This window comes from Pempheris klunzingeri, chromosome 10 (genome assembly GCF_042242105.1).
Source record: "Pempheris klunzingeri isolate RE-2024b chromosome 10, fPemKlu1.hap1, whole genome shotgun sequence".
Classification (NCBI taxonomy): domain Eukaryota; kingdom Metazoa; phylum Chordata; class Actinopteri; order Acropomatiformes; family Pempheridae; genus Pempheris; species Pempheris klunzingeri.
Genome location: NC_092021.1, coordinates 12,904,734 through 12,926,430, shown reverse-complemented (window position 1 = coordinate 12,926,430; position 21,697 = coordinate 12,904,734). Strand labels below are relative to the sequence as shown.

At 39.1% G+C, this 21,697-nt stretch overlaps 1 protein-coding gene across 1 annotated transcript in view; it reads left to right on the top strand.

The window, feature by feature from the left end:
- Nucleotides 1-21,697, top strand: part of LOC139208718 (ephrin type-A receptor 6-like) — a 150,374-nt gene that overhangs the window by 69,316 nt on the left and 59,361 nt on the right. Inside the window, exons 4-5 of the mRNA XM_070838448.1 lie at nt 11,084-11,239; nt 13,834-14,169. Coding sequence (XP_070694549.1) covers nt 11,084-11,239; nt 13,834-14,169 — 492 coding nt within the window. The remainder of the gene's footprint in view (nt 1-11,083; nt 11,240-13,833; nt 14,170-21,697) is intronic.

The window sequence follows — 21,697 nt, the reverse complement described above, 5'->3', positions numbered from 1 at the left end:
TTTCAGTTAGCGTGCATGGAGAGTGTGTTGTCCTCAGATCATTAACAAGAGAAGCTTGCACTCCAATTGTGCTCATTCTCTCCTAATTACTGGCAAATGCTTCCCACTAGTCCCATGAAGGCACACTCCATCATCCCAGATGACTGCACTTGGAGTGCTTTCTGTCCTTTTCTAAGCAAGATCTCTCAAGTCACAAACTCCAAGTGGACCAGAAAGGCTTATAGTGTACAGCTACACACCAACCATGAAGTAAAGCAAGTGCATTCTCTTTTTAGGCTTATAAAGGCTACTGATTACACATTAGTAAGTTGCAAGTTATCTTTTGCAACTGTTTGATATCTTTTTTTATTTTTATTTCTATGGTGGTTTACTCATTGATTCATATGCAAATACTTTAAACATTTACTTTTTACCTATGAAAAAGAAACAAAAATGTACACTTAATACAGACTGGAGATTGCTATGAAATTACCTTAGCCCTCTCATGCTCCCCATAGGATGAACCCTGTCGAGAGCTTTCCTTTGAGACTCTTCCACCTTCTGCTGGAGACAGCCATGACTAGAGGCATTATGTTTTCAGGCTGTCTGTCCCACTCTCATGAATGCAATATCTCAGAAATGCCTGGAGGGAACTTCATAACATTTAGCACAAATGTTCACTTGGAGTCAAGGATGAACTGAATAGAATTCGGTGGTTAAAGGTCAAAGGTCAGTGCTACCTCACAAAACATGTTTTTGGCCATAACTCAAGAATTTATATGCTAATTATTCAGCAATATGATAACAATATGATAGCTCAGGAGAAGAAAGCGACATTTTAACCATATTTCTTAGTTCGTCAGATACTACATTGGTGTCACTTTTCATGGATGCCCATCTTGAAACTGTGGTGCTTGTGTACTGTGCTGTGTCCATATTGTAGAATTGGTGGCTTCTTTGCAGCAACATCCATATTTTAATCATTGTGTGCTGTCAACTTTGTGTTCTCTCAGAGGCAGCTTAATTGGCCAAATGTGAACATATACAAGAATTTGACTCTGTCTTTAGTTTCCCACAATTAATTCACACACCAATTGATGTGAGACCAGTCCAGTTTTTTTTAGTGATTTGTACTCCAAGGTGCGTCTTTGAGTCCACCCTCTTCACTTCCTGTCGGATTACAACCGGGGGGCTCCTGTTCCTCTGGTAGTCTGCCATACTTCAGCTTCAGGCGATCCATGCTGTGATGGAGCTCTCTGTACTTCTACTTAACAGTCTCCAAGTGAAGACGGTATGTTTATCACTGATAAACATATTATTCATACATTATTCACTGGAATTACATGACAATATAGTAACAACTTCCCTCTCACTATATATATATATATATATATATATATACAGTATATTGTCAAGTAGGAGTTTACACCGACCTCTGTTAAGACTCATAAATCTCCTAAAATACATGTAGTGACGATATCTATCTATCTATCTATTTATCTATCTATCTGAGTCTCAACAGAGATGGATGTAAACTCCAACTTGACTGGTTGGCAGAAGCAGTAATCATAGTTTAAAATCTCAGTATCACCACCATCATTATTATCTATTGCATCTTTTGATTTTCTGGATTCCAAAAGTAGATTGTTTTGGATTATACCACTTCAGCTTTTTCGAAGCCTTTCAGGCACCTTTTGAGATTTTCTTCATGATTTGTTCTGCTACTTCCATCATTTTTGTCAACTACAATTTGTCTCTTAGTGCCATGCAGCGTGTAGGTCTGCAAATCTATGTTATGTTTTCACAGTTACAAATCTTGATGCATATGCTCATGGTATGGTAAATATTTTTCTCTAATACATACATTTCATTGGATTTGAGCTTGTAAGACTGTGACAGTGAATTGTAAAATAAAACAAAGAGAGAGGAAGACAAAGAGAGAGAGAGCATCAGTGAAGGCATTTAAATTGACTGATCCATTTTAATTTCACTCCAACTCCATTATGTTGTGGTTGATGTTACTAAAGGGCTGCCATGTCATTACCTCCCCCTTTTGTTTGTGTTGTTTTTGAGAAGACATTGCCGTTGTTTATTTTCCACAAGAAGGCCTTTATGCTAATGCGACCTCTGCTAAAGACGATTTGCTGTCGATTTAACAGCGTGTTAAAACCACAATCAGCATCAATCATGCGGAAGGAAGGCAGGGAGTGAGGGAAAAGTTTGGGGCCAAGTCATGCTAATCTTCAAAACACCTTATAATAAATTCAGTAGGCTTCCATACATACAAACGTTGACACGCATGCTCTCTTCCTCTTGTTTTTCTTGTAAAAAACAGGTTTTAATCTCATAGTGATATCACAAAACCTGCTCATAACCTGAATGTTTACACCACATTTGTATATGTGGCATCAATTGAATCTGAGTTCAATAAACTGACATTCACACAGAGGAAGTCAGGTGTACTGCAGACGTCTCTGGCGGAGAAAGGGAGAGAAGCAACAAAAGCACTTAAGGACATTTAAGAACAGTTGAGGTGAAGTGAAAGCAAATATGTATGCACATATAGATAGACAAGACTTTAATACTTCTTGCTCTGGATCAATAAGAGAGGGACAAAACAGCCAGCTGACATCACCATCCTTAAACGCCCCCGCCTGCAGGGCAGGGTCAACTGATGGAGTCAGTGCCCACTAGCCAACAATAGGCAGCATCGTGGATTTACTATCGTGATCATGCATGAGGCCTATCCAAATACAGGTCAGAGCTGTCTTGGAGCCAGTCAGGACATTATATCACAGTCAAGCTCGCACTATAAAAACAGAGCTTTACTGTCATTCCTAAAACCTCTACCAGCCACTGTTTTGTCTCTACAGTAAGATTTAGAGAGGAACTCTGCTCTCTTAATAGAGGTCTGTTGGGAAGTTTACAACTCTGTTAGTTCATTTGGCGCAATGCTCTTTTTATGCTGCCAGAAACATTGCCATAAAGGGATCAGTATGCTGACCTCTGTTAAGTCCATAAAAAGATCTTTGTCTCTGATAATGTCACGTAAGCGATGGCAGCCCCTGAATGAGCCCATCCAGCACTGTCTTTGGTGAAAACTGCCACTTACTCTCTTGAATGTTTTATGTTTTCATCTTCATTTCATTGTCTGGTTGTTAATTAGCTCTTTCTTCAGTTTCTGTGTGTGTCTTTCTTAGTTCCCCTCTCACTCACTATCTCCCTTAAAGATATTACTATCCAGTGTAACAATACATTACACATGTTAGATGCCAACGCTGCAATTTAATGTTTTGTTTATACAACCAATCATACAAGAAAAATAAATCTTCCAGTATTGTTGAAATCTACAACTGAAGTCACACAACAACAGAAACAAATTGTTTTATTCTGGTCCACCTAATTGTCTGGTCATGTGATGACTACTGTAACAGTAACTTGAGAGGACACTTGGTAGCTGATGAGCTGCATGTCCTATACAATATATACAATATTGCAGCTGTGTTCTTTTTCAGTGAATACTTCTTTTCCCACAGTAACAGTTTAGGGGAGTTTTTCACCACTAGCATCGCTATGGAGCACTAGTTTTGTGAGAAGATCCCAGTTTAGTTTGTCACATCTACATGTGACAGTAAATGCACCGGGATAACCGGCAATGTGCCAGAAAAAGCAAGAAAGAAGAAGACTGCTTGCATGTAAACATGGGTGTAAACAATAAAGAGTTTTAGATAATGTTTTATGAGGAAGGACATACATTCAACATGTTTGTTAGACCTCAAGGATGCACACAATGAGTTTTGGTGAGTAACACTGAATGCTGGCCTCCTTTTAATGAGCAAACACAGAACAGGTTTGACGTGATGAAGGAATGAGGAGCAGCGCCAGTTGGTCAAGAAGAGTGACTGGTGGACAGATTACAAATGGAAGCGGTCTGTAAAGTACCACAGCTGAAAGAGGAAGAAAATGGCAGATGTCACCATAACAGTCAAAGTATTCAACCAAAACATTGTCCTGTTATAGTTGAAGTAGAAGTTGTATCAGGCAGTAATTGGAGAGCTGTAAATGTGTGATTCAGATCCTTTATTAAGTCTCTAATACCCCCCAATGTGCATGTTGTCAATGGAAGAGGTAGTTAGCTCTAATTATCCTCGTTAATAGTATTGGGTTTTTTTGTTTTTTTTTCAACTAACAAAAATGGTCTGCATTAAAAGAGCTTATTACCTCTATTACCTGTGATCACCAATAATGAATTTACAGGCATTGTATTTCATCAAAACTTGATTCAGTGCAATAAACCTTCATGCTACAAAATGCCAGTCTAATTAAACTAGGGGAAAAAATCAATGCAAGAGATGAGGTTCAAATAATTGTGGCAGGAGGGTGTATAAAAGACCAAATTAACCAGAAATAGCAAATGTTGTACATTGATGCCACTAGATTTATTCAGAATATCTAAAGTTGTCGGCATGTAGTAAGTAGAGAGGGACTCACTCTCCTGTCCTCATCACAGTGTCAAGCTTGCTGTAAAATCAAGAAGCAAGGAGGACAGAATGAATGCAAAGGGGTAGCAACCACTAGGTTGGAAACAGAAGCCTGTATAAGAGTTGGCTGAAATATCAGGTTGTAAAGACTGGTGAGGTTATGCAAACAAATATGGCATCCATATATCACACATAATACCACCCAAGAAATGTAACGCAAATAAACTGTGAAATTATATACTGTTCAAAAGGTTGAATGATTGAGTTGATAAGTCTGGCTCGAGCCGAGGTTTTTCCTCTTTCACCTTCTGTTACTAAATAAGCAAACACCAATTTCAACCCTTCTGCAGAGACGTGTTTGAGAGGCTCCCTAATCCTCAAGTGCAAATCAGAGATAGTGCTCACTGCTTTCAGCTAATGAAGGGAGAGGGGGGAAGGCTGATGAGAAAGAGAAGCAGACTGACACAAAGAAGAGAGGCTTTTCATTTTGAGAGTTTGAGAGTGTTGTTCCTGATTACACGTGAAACTATTAAACATGGGTTTTCCTTAAGTGTTGTATTTCTCTAAGACAAGCTGGAGAAGAGGTGTGACTTCTCATTATGTTTAGTGTTAGCGCTGCATAGTTGATTACAGCTGGAAGCAACATATTTGTATGTGAGACCTGTGTTGGCTCAGAACTCAATACTTTTTTATCTCACTGATATTTGCAGTGTTTTTTTGTTTTGTTTGGAAGTGAACCTGAGCATCATGTTGCATAGCAAGGAAAATGGGCTTCTAATTCTCCCCAAGTGGAGTATGATGGATATTATTTTGTGTGGAGTAAAAAGAGGGACTAGGTTCTACTATTCTGATAATATGTGAGATATGTATGGACAATATGTGCACTGTGTCAACACAGAGAAAAAGCAATAAGGCTTTTCTTTGTATTGTTTTATAATTTTCACAGAAGGGACACAGAGCAGGGTAATATTGGCGTGGAATGAAACTGAAAATAGTCTCCATTTTTTTTCCATATGCAATAAGTTTCAGGCTGCATCTCGCCTTTTAACGCCACCATCTCTGCAATGATCTCCCATCCTTTGCATCGCCTCCTCACCACGCTGCCTTTGATTTCAAGAGCTGAACTATTCTGCAACATTTGTTGATGTGGTTCTGCAAGTAAATGCTGCAGAATTGTGCTCCTCTTGGAATTGTTCTTCTTCGCTGACCACCGGGAGTGGAACCCACCATCACCGGCTATGCACTGCAAAGAACCAGAGGGTGTCATTTACACATGCACACAGAGCAGATGCCAGCAAAGAAGAAGGTGATAATTCTAAATGTCTGGCATTGGACTGATTGCCACTGAAATTATATAGTAATATTCAATTCAATGATTCTTCTTAGGATTCTAAAACAAAATTTAGACACTAATGGGACACTAAAGCTAAGGATGTAATGATGATAAAATGAAACCTGTTTTTTTATATAGTACATTCATATAGTCATATAGTATTTACTATTGTGACTTTCTTAGATAGCTGTCATTGAGAGGTTAAGTTAGGGGCCAGTGTTGAGGAATGACTGGGTGCCCACATTGAATTAAGTGTGTTTTTTTTATATTTAGTTCACCAAAACATTGTTGAGAACCTGATGTGGTGAACAGTTTAAGAGAAATATTGCGCAACTGCTATGTCTGTCCATGTCCAAAAATTTCAAATATTGAAAGTTTAAAGGCTGCTGATTGCACAGCGAGAGGTGCCTTTATTCAAGGTAGTAAGGCTTCATGTTGATGTTTGATTGAAAGGAAAATATAGTGTTTATTGTAGAACATCTCAATAGAAATTCTTCTTAAGCAAATGTCTGGAGATTTTGGAAGTTGGTTATTCAATACTTTATCACCACAGCAGAATGTTATTATTGGACAATGCTGCAAAACCTCACAATGAATGCCAATGTCAGCAGCAACGGTTTCAAAATGTTCATGTTCTTTTACGATACATGGCTAATATGGTATGAGGATTGGGAAAGATTGTGTTAGTGGAAATACATTATGTGTACAGTATGATTAAGGTGAAATTAATTAAAACATTTGGTTAAGGTTGGCGAAAGTTTGTGGTTACAGTTAAACCACCTACGCAACACCACAACCTCCACATCGGTTGATTCTGCCTCGGCATGTGTAGGGCATACTATTTTCCACATAAAACATTTTTTAGGGGTACTGGGCTGACAAGTTTCCATAGAGGGTAAACCAACAGAGGGAAACGCCTGCCTTAAGACAGGTTGAGAAATGTTCAATTATCTGAAATCATTGAAAACACTGAACCATCGAATTGATCAGATATCAGCGAGGCAAACTGAGTAGATGGTCATACAGTACAGAAGAGACAGTAGAGAGACAGGCAGAGGCAGACAGACAGGACTACTCCCCATTCATGATGTGCCTGCCAGTTGCTCTGGTGTTGTTCAGGTCCAGTGAGTATGAAGTAGCAGGCCTCACCGACCAATCTGCTGCCTCTGGGTCTCAGGGCCAAGCTCAGGGCTCTGAGCCTGTGGCTTGAAGATGTTCTGGATGACTTCCAGATCTCATTAACCTTGGGCTGAGGGCCTACAGTTAGATCAGAGCCCCAAAGGCCAGTGGGTCAGGACACTATTCTCTCTTCCCTTGCTGAGCTCTGGTTTTCATAGGTGTGAACAGCATCCAACCAAAGCCTCACACTTTGCGAACACTTTCCATTAAGCATATATCTATAATGGATTACCTACATAGTGCATTATAACGCATGTATAATACATTTTAGAAATTGAGGCTTCATAATATATTAAGTGTTATATACATTATGTAAGATAAATGTAAGATGTCATGACTCAGCTTCTTCCCAGGCAAAACCTCCGGGTTTCATTCAGATTTGACAAGCTGGTTAGTTCAAAGTGCTTTTTGACACTGCAGTTGCCACGTCCACATACCAGCATGCGTACCTGCTTTCCACCATGTGCGTATCCATCCTCGGGTGATGCATGGTCAGCCATTGTACAGCACCACTGTGGCCTTGGAACAGAGCCTGGCCAGACAGATTGCAGCAGGATGCTGCGAGGTTCAAAAAGGAACATCCCCTCAGTTCAGCGAAGGTCGGACAGAGGCATCATTAGGTTGACAGAGTCTAAAACACAGTCCAGTGGGGTGGGGGAGTTGACTGACAGTTTTTGACTCAAGGACACCCCAGTATCAGAGGTTAATGACGGAGGTAGCCTTGCTACGCCATGGGGCTGCCACTTATCATACTGATACGGATAACCTTTGTGTGTATGTGTGCTGCATGCACGTGTGTGTCAAGTTTTTGAAGGCCAATATCAATTTGAAAATTTTTAAATTTAGGTCATGAGTCATCGATATTCAGTGTTATTAATAGTCTTTATCTTCCTCAGACATCGGACACTTTTTCTGTTGAAATAGAGGATAAGAATGATCATAAAATAAAAATAGCCTTGGATAGAGCATCATAAAAGACCTGATAGTGATATTTGAACTGCCATTTCTAATTGTGTAACATTGCTCATTAATACAATAAATGTGGAATTTAACAAACTATCCCCATACAGATAAACAACACTAGTTCAGGTCAACCTGTGCCACCTGTGTGTGTGTGTGTGTGTGAGAGATCCCGTGTGTGTCTGTTAACCTCTTTGCCTCTGTCCTAATTGTACCCATTTGATCAGAGCAGTCGTGGTTTCAGGCGCTTCCTTGTCCTCCCTACAGCTCCATTTATCACAGGCAGCAATGGAGACACACAAAGGCACTCGGTGCTTCAAGGTGAATCCTTTCAAATGGCTCAGCTTGCGTTACCTTGTTAAATCGATGTGCTTGGTGACAACCAGCAGCAATGGAAATCTCACCAGGCAGGAGACTTTTGCACATCTCAGTGATGTGGAGTGCTTTGGAAGTTGAGAAAATGCTATTAAAAGACTGCCTCAGCCGGTCTCTAATGTGCAGATTGTTGTAGACGCTGTCTTCATAAGGAAAGCTGTTTTTACATGATATGTATATGTCTGAGTCTGAGAAAAAGGAATTTCAGTTCTTCCTTCCTATCTCCTTTATGGCTTTTTTCTGCTGCATGGTGCTACTTAGCTCAACTCCACGCGTTTGGAACTGTGTTGCTTTTGGTTTCTCATTGGCAGAATTCTTGAATAGTACCTGGTACTTTTAATATCATTTTTGTTTTTCTGTATCACCTTTTTACTATGAACTTGTTTGAGGTTCCAAGCAAGCTGGGCTGATACTAAAAGGTGTACTGAAAACACTGCAGACCACAGAGTGAATTGTCATTAGAATCATCACTTAAGCGACATGGGAAATCCTGCAAAAACTCCCCATCGTTAAATGACCAAGCTACCATCAAAAGAGGTTGCATTTTCTTTTTTTATTCAACCAACACTGACTGTAAAAAATGGTTGCCCGCAAAACCACACCGTGTTCAAAAGTCATGCCAAGAATCAAGGCCATCTCTGTCTCCGTTGGTCCTGTGTGTTTGTGTCGCATTGAAGATGAGATGTCATGGCAGTTTCAACTAAGACTCACCTCTGCATTGAGGGGATACTATCTGCAGTGGAAAACAAAATTGAGAACAGTAGCTGGTACCAAAAGCGAGTTGAGGCACGCCGAGCAGAGTCGTATCATGCAGTGGAAGTATGGTTTGAAAGGAGATATTACACATTTTCATGCTAAGGCAGTACAAAACTAACAAAGCATGCATTCTTGGCCAGCTTTTTCTATTCATTCTGTGAATTTCAATACAAAAGACCTGGGTTTGATAGTAATACATGTGTTTTGTGTGAATGTGTAACCAACAGAAAGCATCTTCATTACATGCTGTCATACACAACGCTTGTGGAATAAGCTCTGGAGTTAGTGTTGGATTAGAACAAGAAAGACTCTTTTTTGGCAACATTTTTCATGCACCAAACAAAGGTGTTAAAATCCCCCTCTCTGTTCTCAGGGAGCTGCAACTTTAAATGTCTGCTTTGTAAAAATTAGTTTAAAAAAATGATATGACTGTTAGTGGTTAATATGAATATTGTAGGTAGAAAAGTTTATTTTAACTTTAAATACTGTACATTTTTTAAAACCGGTTTAGTTACTCAGCTTTAACACTTGATTTGTCTGCTCAGTGCAGAGATTGCAGAATGTTGTTTATGATATTTTGAATCGACCTTTTTCACAGTAGACATTTTGACTTGTCGTAGGAGGTGAGGAAGTGTTACTGATAACATTAATGATGGCAGAGAGGTGTTTTTCTTAACCACACTTGCCAGTGCCAGGCCAGTATGTCTGGCTGTTGTTTTAAAACAGCACCATATAATGTTGCATTTATTCATGTCTGTGAAGCACAATCAGTTCTGGGTAAATGATGCTGTGGAAGAATTGTACTGTGAGTTTATCACACTTACCTGTCTAATATTACGGTAACCAGCCTGGTGCAGAATGAGGCACACTATGCATGTGAATGCCACTGAATTAACATCATTTTTTCTGATTAAATGTGTTTTATGTTTAGATTATTGTATGCAAAGTAGATTTTTGACTCACCAAGTTACACCTACACACCTGCACTTCCTCTGTTTAAGCCTCTTGTCAGGACTGTGTGGCTGTGTGACACTGCTTTATTCAGTGTCACAGCTCTTGTCAGATCAGAATTATTTGTATATTTAATATTGTACTTGCAGTTCTGTTTTTATTGTAAAATGCCCTTTTCTTTTTGGTTTGTCATAGAAGGAAAAACACCAGTGTTGATAACATAATCACTTATTACTAAGCCATCATTCATTGTATCATATACACCTGTGCCTTTCTTGCTGTGACATGTAAAACTGTCTTGAGTGAAAGACCTATTTCACTGTAGGTAGGCATATTCACTGAAACTTTGCTTTTTTGATGAATAAACATTTACAAAATGTCTTGACAGATCAAACAATACATGATGAATGTTATATATTTATATTATATGTATTGATGTCTGTTTTTTGTCATCACATTTCCTCAGCTTTAATTAGTCATTAAGACGTACGCACCAGCAGTAATTAGAAATTAGCCATTAAAGCTGTGACTGTCAGCATCCTCAGGGTTAGGCCTTTTTTCTCATTCAGGAAGAGAGAAGAAAAAAAGGAGGATGGCAGGATGTGAGGATTATGTGAGGATATGTGAGGATTGTTTCATAGCAAGTGTTTTGATTCCAGTTGAGAAAAATTAATAAATTTTTCAAAAAAAGCAATAATTTTCATATACTTTGCGTCTGTTAAACTCCTTTGTTTTCATATAAAATGGAAACATGCTTAAAAGAAAAGTTTTTAAAACTAGAGCAGGTGGTCTCATTATATTTTGTTAACCTTCCTGCGTCAGTTTCCATATTTTAAAGGAAACCTGATTTTCATGAATCTGTTAAGTCTAATGCTCCCTAGAATGGATTTCTGATAGATACCCGACATGTTTAACAACTGATCATGTTAAATCCATAGGAATTTTAGAACCATTGTGTCATTGTTAGTAGGATATTGGATCTCTTAATTTGTTATATTTTCCTATGTAACCACAACATGGCCGCGATTTGCTCTCATATCCTGTCATATTGTCTTTCTGTCATCCCCAGCATGTCACCCAGGCTTCTACAAGGCATATGCTGGTAACATCAGGTGTTCAAAGTGTCCTCCGCATAGTTTCAGCTATGGAGAAGGAGCTGCTATTTGCCCCTGTGAAAAGGGATTCTTCAGGGCTGAGAAAGATCCTCCTACTATGGCTTGTACACGTGAGTATACTCGCAAACACAGATCGATACTTAATTGTTACCTATTACTCATTTGACACAACGTCACATAGATGTACTGGGCTTTTAGTCATAGTTTTTGATGTGATCAGAGTCGGGCGGAGAACTTTGAACCTCACTGCTATCACTGCAACTTTGTTAATTGGGAATTCACGTTAAAGATGTCTTAGCTTGTGTATGAGAGTCTGGGTAAGTTATTGCTTTGTCTCTGGAGCTGGTGGATTACTCCAGTGGTCTCTCAGAATTTGCTGCGGCTGTAAATCCAGTCTCGTCTCCAAGACTTATCTGGTGTGAAACTATACATTAGAGAGTCTCTGGATGAATTACATGGCTTTTGTTCAGCTGCCTCTTCCTCACTGATGATTCACTGACTGTCATTACGACTTCATATTTGCATTAAATTACAGTTTAACCGGACTAATTCTCCTTTAATTAAAAAGCCATTTAGCTGTCACTGAGATAGACGGGGCCACGTCTGAGAGCTCTACGGGGTGGAAGAGTGTATTTGTCTTTTATGGCAAGACAAAGCCAAGTCATTGAAGAGAAGCTGTGAGTTTACAGTCCCCTGCAAGATGCACTGTTTGTAGAAGAAAGCTTCAGAAAAGCATGGCTTTTCATATAATGTTTTCATCTTTAAATTTAGAGTCAAGTGATTGCAACAACACCTTGCTTCAGCTCATAGAAATCCCTGCATTTATCTCTGCAAGCTTTCTAGTTCTTAAACTCTCTTTTTACCTCAGTGACATAAGGGCATTAGACCAATGACCATGCTGATAACGTTTATATTAACAGCAATTACATACAGTATAACATAAAACACCAGCAAAAAGCCACAAGTCTACTCTGAATATGGGTAGGTAATGTATGTGAACATTGACATTTGGAGATTGTTTGAGTAAAATATGGAAAAAAATGAAACCAATGGCCACTTAAGACAAATAGACACCAGGTTCACCATGCAACATTTCATTTTAGTGCCTTGTTCAAGGGCCCTTCAACAGTTGTTAATGGTTGAACTAAATCTTCCAGGCAAAAGCACGTTCTAAATCTCCAAGGCCACTTATGCTCCCAGTGCAAACATACACTGTGCATAAAGGCTTGTGGGGGTGTGACAACCTAGCAAACTAAGAGGAGCAGACTACCACATATATTCTAACAAGCTGTGAGTACTTTGTTTACTCACATAATGCATTTTAATCAGGAGCTTGTAGGCCAGAGCATAAACCATTTTCCTTGATGTCTAAGTAAAAAAAAAAAGAAATGGAGATTAAAGACTGAGAGGAAGACAAAGGTAGGGCAAAAGAAAGAGAGGATGTCACCGGAGAAGAGATAAAGGTGGAGAGAAAGTGTAAATGCTGGATGGAGTAGACAGTGAAGAGAGACAGGAAGGAGGGTGCTGATACCAATCTCCCCCTAGAGGAGAATAGTAGCTGATTGATGGCAGTGGTGTTGCTCTGCAGGAGGGGAGGTGGGTGGATTCTCCTCGATGGAGAGAATAGAGGAGGTGAGATAATGGCCGATAGAGGCAGACAGAGATAGAGAGAGAGAGAATGGACATACGCTGACAGAAGTGGAGGAGGTGTAGGAGGAGCTTTCCTGTCTGCTGAGATTTTTAGCAAAGGTAGAGAGGGAGAGGTATGGAGGTATGGTGAGGGAGAGGGAAACATCCCATTGTCTAGGCAGACAGTGAGCTTGGCAGGACGGGAGTGTTCAAATCCCTCAGGCCTTTTAACTCCACCCTGTTGACAGCTGGCTGCCTGCTATAGCACAATACTTACCCTGACACACAAACACACACATCCTGGGAGCACAAAAATACCATCAACAAAGTGAAATGTAAGGGAGATGTTTACTGCACAGCAGAATGCATTATCAAGAGTTGTGTGGTAGAGCAGTAATATGTGATATTTAAACCTAACAATTTTATACTGAAATGTACCTGTGTGAAAAAAAAGCTATTAATGTTAGTAAGATTGTTTAAATACACTTTAACAGACTATGCTAATATTTGTGCATAGTATTCAGAATTCAATCTTGGCCATGGTGTATCTCAGGTGTCAATTGTGGAGCCTGTGCTTTTCTTAATTTGTCTGCTACTGCTCTGTATGTTGCCTCCTTCATAGAATTATTGGCAGCTTTCTTACTCTAAAGGACTGCTTCAATAAAATTAAATGTCAAACAAAATCCAGCTCTACTGCCAGAAATTAAATTTTATTTGTTTTTTGTGCTGGTGAAGACATAGCAGAAATTCACCTGTAGAGGAGTGAAGGCAGAACGTGAAAAAAAAGTTCATCCATGAACTTGAACTTTCAACAAATATCCATTCAGCTCAAAAACCATCTGCTAAGTGGAGCTGTAGGAGGAGAGGGAGTAGCCATCTTATCTTTAGAATCCATTTTAAGATTTTATTGATTACTGCTATTTCAAAACATGGATAAACACCTTTTTACATTTTCAGAATTCAACACAACTTCACACAGCTAATTGTGTTTCTTCTTTTTTATCATCAACACCTTAACTTATAGCTGATTTATCAATTTATATGACTTTTTCTTATTATTTCCCCATACCGACAGGCCCTCCATCTCCTCCCCGCAACTTGATGTTTAACCTGAATGACACCTGTTTGATGCTAGAGTGGTTACCTCCCAGCGATACTGGGGGCCGTCGGGATCTCACCTACAATGTCCAGTGCAAACGCTGTGGCCCCGAGCCCGACCAGTGCCAGCTCTGTGAGGAGGATCTTCGTTTCCTACCGCGACCATTAGGCCTGACCAACAACACAGTCACTGTCATGGACTTCACAGCACACGCCAACTACACCTTTGAGATCGAATCCCTCAATGGTGTGTCAGACATGAGCTCCTTCCCCCGCCAGGTTGCCATCATCACTGTCAGCACTGATCAGGGTGGTGAGTATGTATTATTTGAATTTTAATTGATAGTGAAAGTTACTTGTATGGTGTGTCACTTTAACGACAACACTGATCTTTTAAAGGAACTTCTTTTCTTGGGTGAAAAAATTTGATCCTTCCCATTACATCTACAAGTTAATTACAGTGTGTCAAAGATCATATTTCACATATGACATCCTTTCTTAAGCAAGCATTTCATTGGGAGACGGATTAAGTCTAAGTTCTTATGGCTTATAATTTATTAATCTTTCACACCACTCTTATAACCCTCTTATCACTGCTGCTGTACATTCATGTTGAAGGAAGGTTTGAAATGAAAGCTGAGATAGCAAATAAGAAATGATAAATAAATCAATTATCACCAATACAGGTGATGCACATGCATACAGGTGACGGAGTACAAATTCCTGCCAATGGTTTCACATGAATTTAGCAATGTGCCACCAAAGGTAGGAAAGGTGAAGACTGCTACCAAATGTGAATACAAATCCATTCAAACTGCTGGTTAGACCTCAAGGACACACAAAATGCATTATGGTGAGAACACAAATTTTGTTTTACTTAACAATTTTTGAATCAGCCCGAGAAAAAACATTTTCATTATTATTTTAAATTAGCTTGCTTTGTCCTGTAATTGTTTGCCACACTACTGTATGTACATAATAACTCTTGAATACATGATAAAATTGCAAACAAATTTATTGAACCAAATCTATTCAGAGCTGCAAAATTGACTTTGAACTTATTGGTCATGAGTCAGACTTTGAGATGTCTTTCACTGTATGTTTTGGATCCATGATGAACAGTTCTAAATGTTGTCCGCTAAATATATATGGTTTTTGTTTGCACACTTAAGTAGACAATGTTCACTGTAATTATTGCCTGATGCAGGTGGTAGAAAAAGATAGGCCAAGATTTAACTCAGAATGACATTACAGTTGCTTCAGTATTTTAGCTTTGCATCCTTAACTGCTGCTGTAAATAATGGCAGGAGGCCAAGAAGAGGTTTCTACCTATATACTTGCTCCAAATAAGGCTTTTATGCTGAAAGGGCTGTACCTCCGCTGAGACATGGTTTGGTGTGTAGAAGGCTTATGCTTTTAATTTGTTATTTGCAAACACTGTGTTTTCTGTTTTCTACCTCCTCCCTCTCCCGTCGTCCCTTGACTATTCTCTTCCCCCTTTTTTGCTATTGGATGTCTGTCCTCCTCCTTCGTTCTCTCCTTTCCAAACATGTTTTTTTTTTCTTTCTTCTTTGTTTGCTCCTCCCTTCTTTCTCCATCTTCCCTCCATCCTTGTGTTGCTGTGGGAGTCTGGGAGAAATACATTTTCTCATACAGCCAAAACACATTAAATGCATTATTCTATGTCACAGGGGACAGCTCTTGCCTTCACAGGTAACTCAATGTTACACTCAGCCTTTTTATTTCATTAGGATGGCCAGTTTAGCACGTAGTCACGGCAGGTCCCCAAGCTGTACACAAGACCCTTTTCATCACTAATATACCCAGCTGCAGCTATTTAAAATGCCCAAGGGAAGAGGCAGATTCCTGGCCATCAGCCAGTGATAAGCAGCCCAATGATGTGATGTATTTTACTACTATCACCTTGACAGAAACCAGAGTTTTGTCAATTAATCAATAGTGTCATTCATGTGACATTTGATGGAGGTTTTTGTTCACACAGCTGGTTGTAGGCTATAACTACATAGCCCACATTGTAGCCCAAGTGCTGATGATCCTGGTTTGTATTTTTCCAAGTATTTCTGAATATTTCACGGTATAGTTTACAGTATAGATGTTCAATATAAATAGAAACATCATGATTTAAAAATGCTAAATTGTAAGATAAAGCCCTGCATTGTACGCAAAAGTGAAAGCACAAAGTATTATCAGCGAAATGTAAAGAAAGATAGGAAAAGTGATGGATGATATGTTATCAATAATCAATTATTTTATCAGATGTTATTACTTTTACAATTTCAGGTACTTGTTACACTACTGGTTAGTTTAATAGCAAAGTACAGCATCATATTTTATAAGATCCTCATATGTTTTGTATGTAAAAACGTTCTCCATATTTCCAACCTTGTGTTAGTATTCTATACACCTTATGGTCTAAAATCTTATTTTCACACCTCAACTAGGAGCTAATTTTAAAATACTGTTACTGTGGTGAAGATTAACACGTATGGGACCTGCTGTTTCTGTTTGGGATGGGAAAGATGATTCATGCATACAAATAGCCCACACAGTACCAAGTCCTTCTGTCAGTAAGAACATCATTTTTAAATGTTTCTTTTCTTTTTTTCTGATTTTGAGCTGCCTTAATTAGTTAAATGAATTCAACTGTGATATGAATTAATTAAGTTATGTTAAATTAATTAATAATTTTATGTAACTGAATTCAATTGATTTTGTTTGATTTGATTAATCATATAATTCATTTGATTTTATTTTTATCATTTTTTTCTTATTCCCTACCATCATTGTCAGCTGCTTTTTCAATGGCTCCTGCCACTGCTAGTGAGAAACAAAAAAAAAAATCAATATGATGAAGCAGCGTCACAGAGGGGCATGATTCCATATTTTGCAGGTTTAGATGGTACATACTGCCTGAGGGAGCAGCGGCCCCTGAATGTTATAAAGCTGCTCATCAACAGTGACATTGAGCCCAGGGTTGTAAAACAAGTGCACCGTTTTGTCCCACACTGACCTTATAGCAGCTATCTTGTCTCTGTGTCTCTTCTTGACTCTTCTGGCCTGTTGTCTTGGAAGTCAAAGCTGGTTGCAACAAAACTGCACCACACCACAGCAAACTAGTACGGTGGCATGGGCTTCTGGAAAGAACCAGGGCGAACTTTATCCTCAATAGCAAATCTTACATTACACGCCACCTTCAACATTCGGTAAAGAATTCAGTAAAGAATTCTACCATCTTACTCCTCTGTGTCTGAATCCCACCACTTGTGGACAAATGAACCAGAACAGTGTGACGTATCTATGCACATACACATAACACACAGTGATACATACTCCTGTTATTACACAACCAATGCAAACCACTGTATCAGTTTATCAACTAAACTGCTTTGTGTCCACAACTGACACTATTAAACTGATTTCAGTGCAGTTGTAATATAGGACTATTGTAGCAGTGATTACTAGACTCTCCTCAATAGATGCACATCGCTGTATTACATCTGTGCAACCTATAGGTGAAAGCGCGTTCATTATTCAATCTGAATCATTCTCTACAATGAATTATGTTGCCTTTCTAAACAACAGAGCATTTATTCTGTAATGTTTTCCATAACCAGGTTACTGTCCTGCGAGGAGTGACTTGTAGCAGTCATCAGCCAGGCACGTTGCTTTGATGAAGAAGGCCTATTGTCACATTGTCAGCAGTGTAAAAACTGCAGTGGTTTTTGAAATGGTTTAAAGTGTGCATAAGGTCAGCATATTCACTCAACTCAAAGATAACCATGCAAACCTTCTTGAGAAAAAATAAAAACAGCATGCTGCAGTGATCAGTTTTTCTGCGACTGCAGTGATATGCATATATACAAATACTTTTCCCTAGAAACATCCACCTAACCCTCTCTGTGATGGGCTTGTTTGGAAAGGTGCACAGAAAATTCTAACGCCATTAGCATAGCGTTGCCATCAGCAGAAATGAGACAGCCATGTGAATTTCTATGTGTTGAGAGGAATATCAAGAGTCTCCTGTAATAATGTACACTAGCCATAGATAAATTAGACTTAGTCATTAAAATGCAGATGGCCCTTTTGGTAAATGCTTTGTGCCAGTGAGGTTAGTATATGATTTGCCGTACCTACGATGGGCTTCTTTAGGAACACACACACAACTTTACTGTACACATGCGTGAGTGGTGTACAGAAGCTAAGGCCTGTGTGATAATTTCCTGTCAGGCACAACCTTTTCAATATTTCGTGATTCTCACAGTGAAGCTCATCTGGTGTATGCATGAGCATCAATCTTTATAACACATACATACATGGACTGAGACTGTGTTTGAAGAATTATAAATGGACTGGAGTAAATTCCTTCATACTTGGAGAAAGAGAAGAACAGTCGGGGGGGAAATTATGCCTGTTCTTGAAGTCAGCCTTAAGACACATCCCACAGTGATATTTATTTTTAACCAGCTAGTAGAAACTCTGAAAGCCATCAATAGCAGGTGGAAACAGGAGTGAACACAGCCTCCTGTGAGCTGCACCTCAGCGTTTAAAAATCAGCTGATCCTCTCCACCAGTGTAGTTTCACTTGCACTATTTTTTTTACCTCTGTTAGAAGAAATGTGGGTCACGGCCAAATTGTATCAGTAGACTCAGTTGCTTCTCACATTAAAAAAAAAAAAAGCAACCTTTGGTCTCTTCTGCATACTCACTGAGCAAGCAGTATTTCCCTGAAGATAAGACAAGGGGTGTAATTGCCGGAGGGCTGCCTTGCTCAAGGGAGCCCTGGGTGCCGTCCCAAAGTAGGTGACTGGGTCAGGAGGAAGAGGAAAGACCCAGAGGCAGCCAGAAGAATAAGTGACAGCTGGATGAGGATGAGGAAGGTTAAGTGAACAGAAGAGAAGTGAAATGAGGGAGAAAGCCTAAGAGGTAAATAGAGAGGAAGACAGAGAGACTTAGAGAAAGAAAAGAAAAATGCAGAGAGGGAGAGAGAGGGGTTTTATAAATGTGGAGAGCAGGAGAAGAGCGGGACAAAGACAGATGGAGTGACAGAGGAATAGAAGAGGGTGAGAGAAGTTAGAAAGCGAGATGCAGAGTATAAAAAGATGATTGAGCGAAGAGAGGATCGAAAGAGTAAAGAAGAGTGTAACAGAATGAAGAAGAGGGTAAATAAGCTGACAAGAAATGTGGGCAGAGGATAAAGAGAGTGCAGGGGAAGAGATGCAGACACACAGAGACATCTGTGTACTTGTGTGTGTGCACTGTAATAATTAAAACTTGAAATTATTCGCCTTTGTGTGATTTTTTTTTTTTTTTTTAAATCAAATTTCCACGTTTCACACAGAAACATAAGTACAGCAGGTAGACTCCAGCTGTGGTTTAGGTATCTTGGTTGCACACTGCAGAGTTTGCAGCAGTTTATATAAACCATATAGTCTTTTCTTAAAAGTGGAAACACATTTCATTATGATGCCATTCAAGACACTTAAGGCAGATTTGTGATTCAGCATCGATCATGGTTTGAATGTGACTGCCAGCAATACAGCAAATCTGTATTGATTAGGTAGGCAGCCCAGCTCTCATCAATATAGCTACTGTTGTTCATTGATCTTCATTTCTTTCTTCATTTTTTCAAGTTCAGTTGAGTGGACTCACCACGTTAACAACTCATCTTTATTTTAATGAGTTTACTCAACAGGCTTAGAAATATAGAACCCATCTCACATGGAGTTTTTTAGGGTTGGGTTAAGAGTTCACAGAGGGGATGACAGTGGTTTAGTAAAAAAAAAAAATCAAAGTTCAGACTCAAACTGACAAACTTTAAATTGTTTTGTGTATTTAATGTTGAACTTAATTTGAGTTATGCAAGTTTCAGATTCAAATAAGTTTGTTTTTGTGTTTCCTATACATGTGCATTATGATTCTGTCAATGCATCAACATGCATTTGGATGGTAGTTGAGATATTCAACAATATGTAATAATATGTTTGAGCATATTTCTGCGCAAGTGTGTTACAGTTAGTTCATTTCAACATAATTGCGTGTGCATAAATAGCTTATAAGCAGGGGGATTTCAGAAGTAATAGACAGATTTCATAATGCAGTCTCGGAAATAACTGGTGAGAGGGGGTGGACAGGTGGATGACTGCAGAAAGAGGCAAAGGAGAAGGAGGAGGAAGAGGAGGATGAAATGGCCTAGAAACAGGAGAGTTGCTTTAATCACAGGAAGCAGCTGGGTAATTGTGTATGTCACTGAAAGCAATCAGAGACAGATCGAGTTCTCAGTTGCGGCGACGGAACGGAACATTCTTGCCACAACTTGAGAGACTCTAATCAGACAGTCTTTTGTAGATGAAAAGCCGGTGGGTAAAACTAACAATCTCAGATGTGCATGATGATATGGAGTAACGTGGGAGAAGATGGCGTGAGGAGTGCTGCTCGTTGACTTGGTGTTGACTGCAAAGGTCCAAATTATTTTCGTTTGTTTCACTTACCTGAAGACAGATATAGATATTTTACCACAATCCACAAAATCAAAGATGATAAAGAGCTTATCTGCACATAGGTACACAAAACTATGCACAAGTTCAGGCTTAATGATATATTGTGTTAATGTGATTATCCTAGCAAGGATATGAAAGCAGCTGAAATGAAAGCACACAATCAAACCTGTGTTTAACTGGTGTAATATCAGTCTCATATTGTTCTTGATGAGTATGTAATTTTTCAGAACACTAATTGCCTCGGCTTTCCCATCAGTATCTTTATGACTTTCATCTGTGGTTTACTTTCTCCAGTAAACGGTGCAAACCGCATGGATACACCAGCACCGTGCATAACCTAGACTTCATCAAAATCTAAATTGATCTGAGAATATGCTTACCTGGCATGCAAGCTTACTGTGCACACAGAGAGTTAGGAGTTAATGGTGTGTCGAAATGGTTGTAGTAATGAAAGATTAATAAAAATGATGATTCAATAGTAAACCTGAATATGTTGGTGCATAATGATCAGGGATGTTATTCATTACAATAAACCTCAACAACACCTTTTGGCTCATATGGTATTTGTCAGTATTAGTGTCTGTTGTATTGTGAAGATATTATTAGTACTGTCACATTATCTTCAATTGTAGATCACTGAAGGTGGTCTGATAGTCCAATCTATTGTGAAATTCATGAGAGATATTTGATCTCTTGAAATCTCTGGGGAACCAATCAGAAGCACCGATTTACTCGCTTCGGATGGATGGATGGATACACAGAATTGAATCATAGCCGAAATTAATTCTAAAATAGAACCTGAAATGTCTTATATGAAAGGCAAAGACCTCTGGATTATGTGTATTGTATCAAAATAAGGTTTTGTATCATTCATTGAGTTTTATCATTTAATTAGAACAGAAAGGTCAGATTTGGCTTGGACAAAAGTCTTGTTGTGCCTTTAAATGATTCAACCAATCACAGATTAGAGCTTCACCTGTGACAAATACTGTAATTAACACAGATTTTTTCAAGTCAAGTTATTATTTGTTGTTCCAACAACTTCGGTAAGCGACAAGACTTTTGTCAGGGACTGTAGTGTGTATTATCCTGGCCTTCTCAGCCACCGTACCACTCCCAGGCAGCCCTCTCCCGGCATCGCGCCACGCTCTAACTAACTATGACAAATTAGCCCCACACTTAATTACTAGCCTGGGAAAATCACAATGATGTTTATTAGGCGCGGCATCATAAAGCGGTGTGTCCGTGCCCCGAGACCAAAGCGCTGTGCTGGAGAAACACTAATAATAACAACAGCCATACAAATTGGCAGAGTGGAATGAC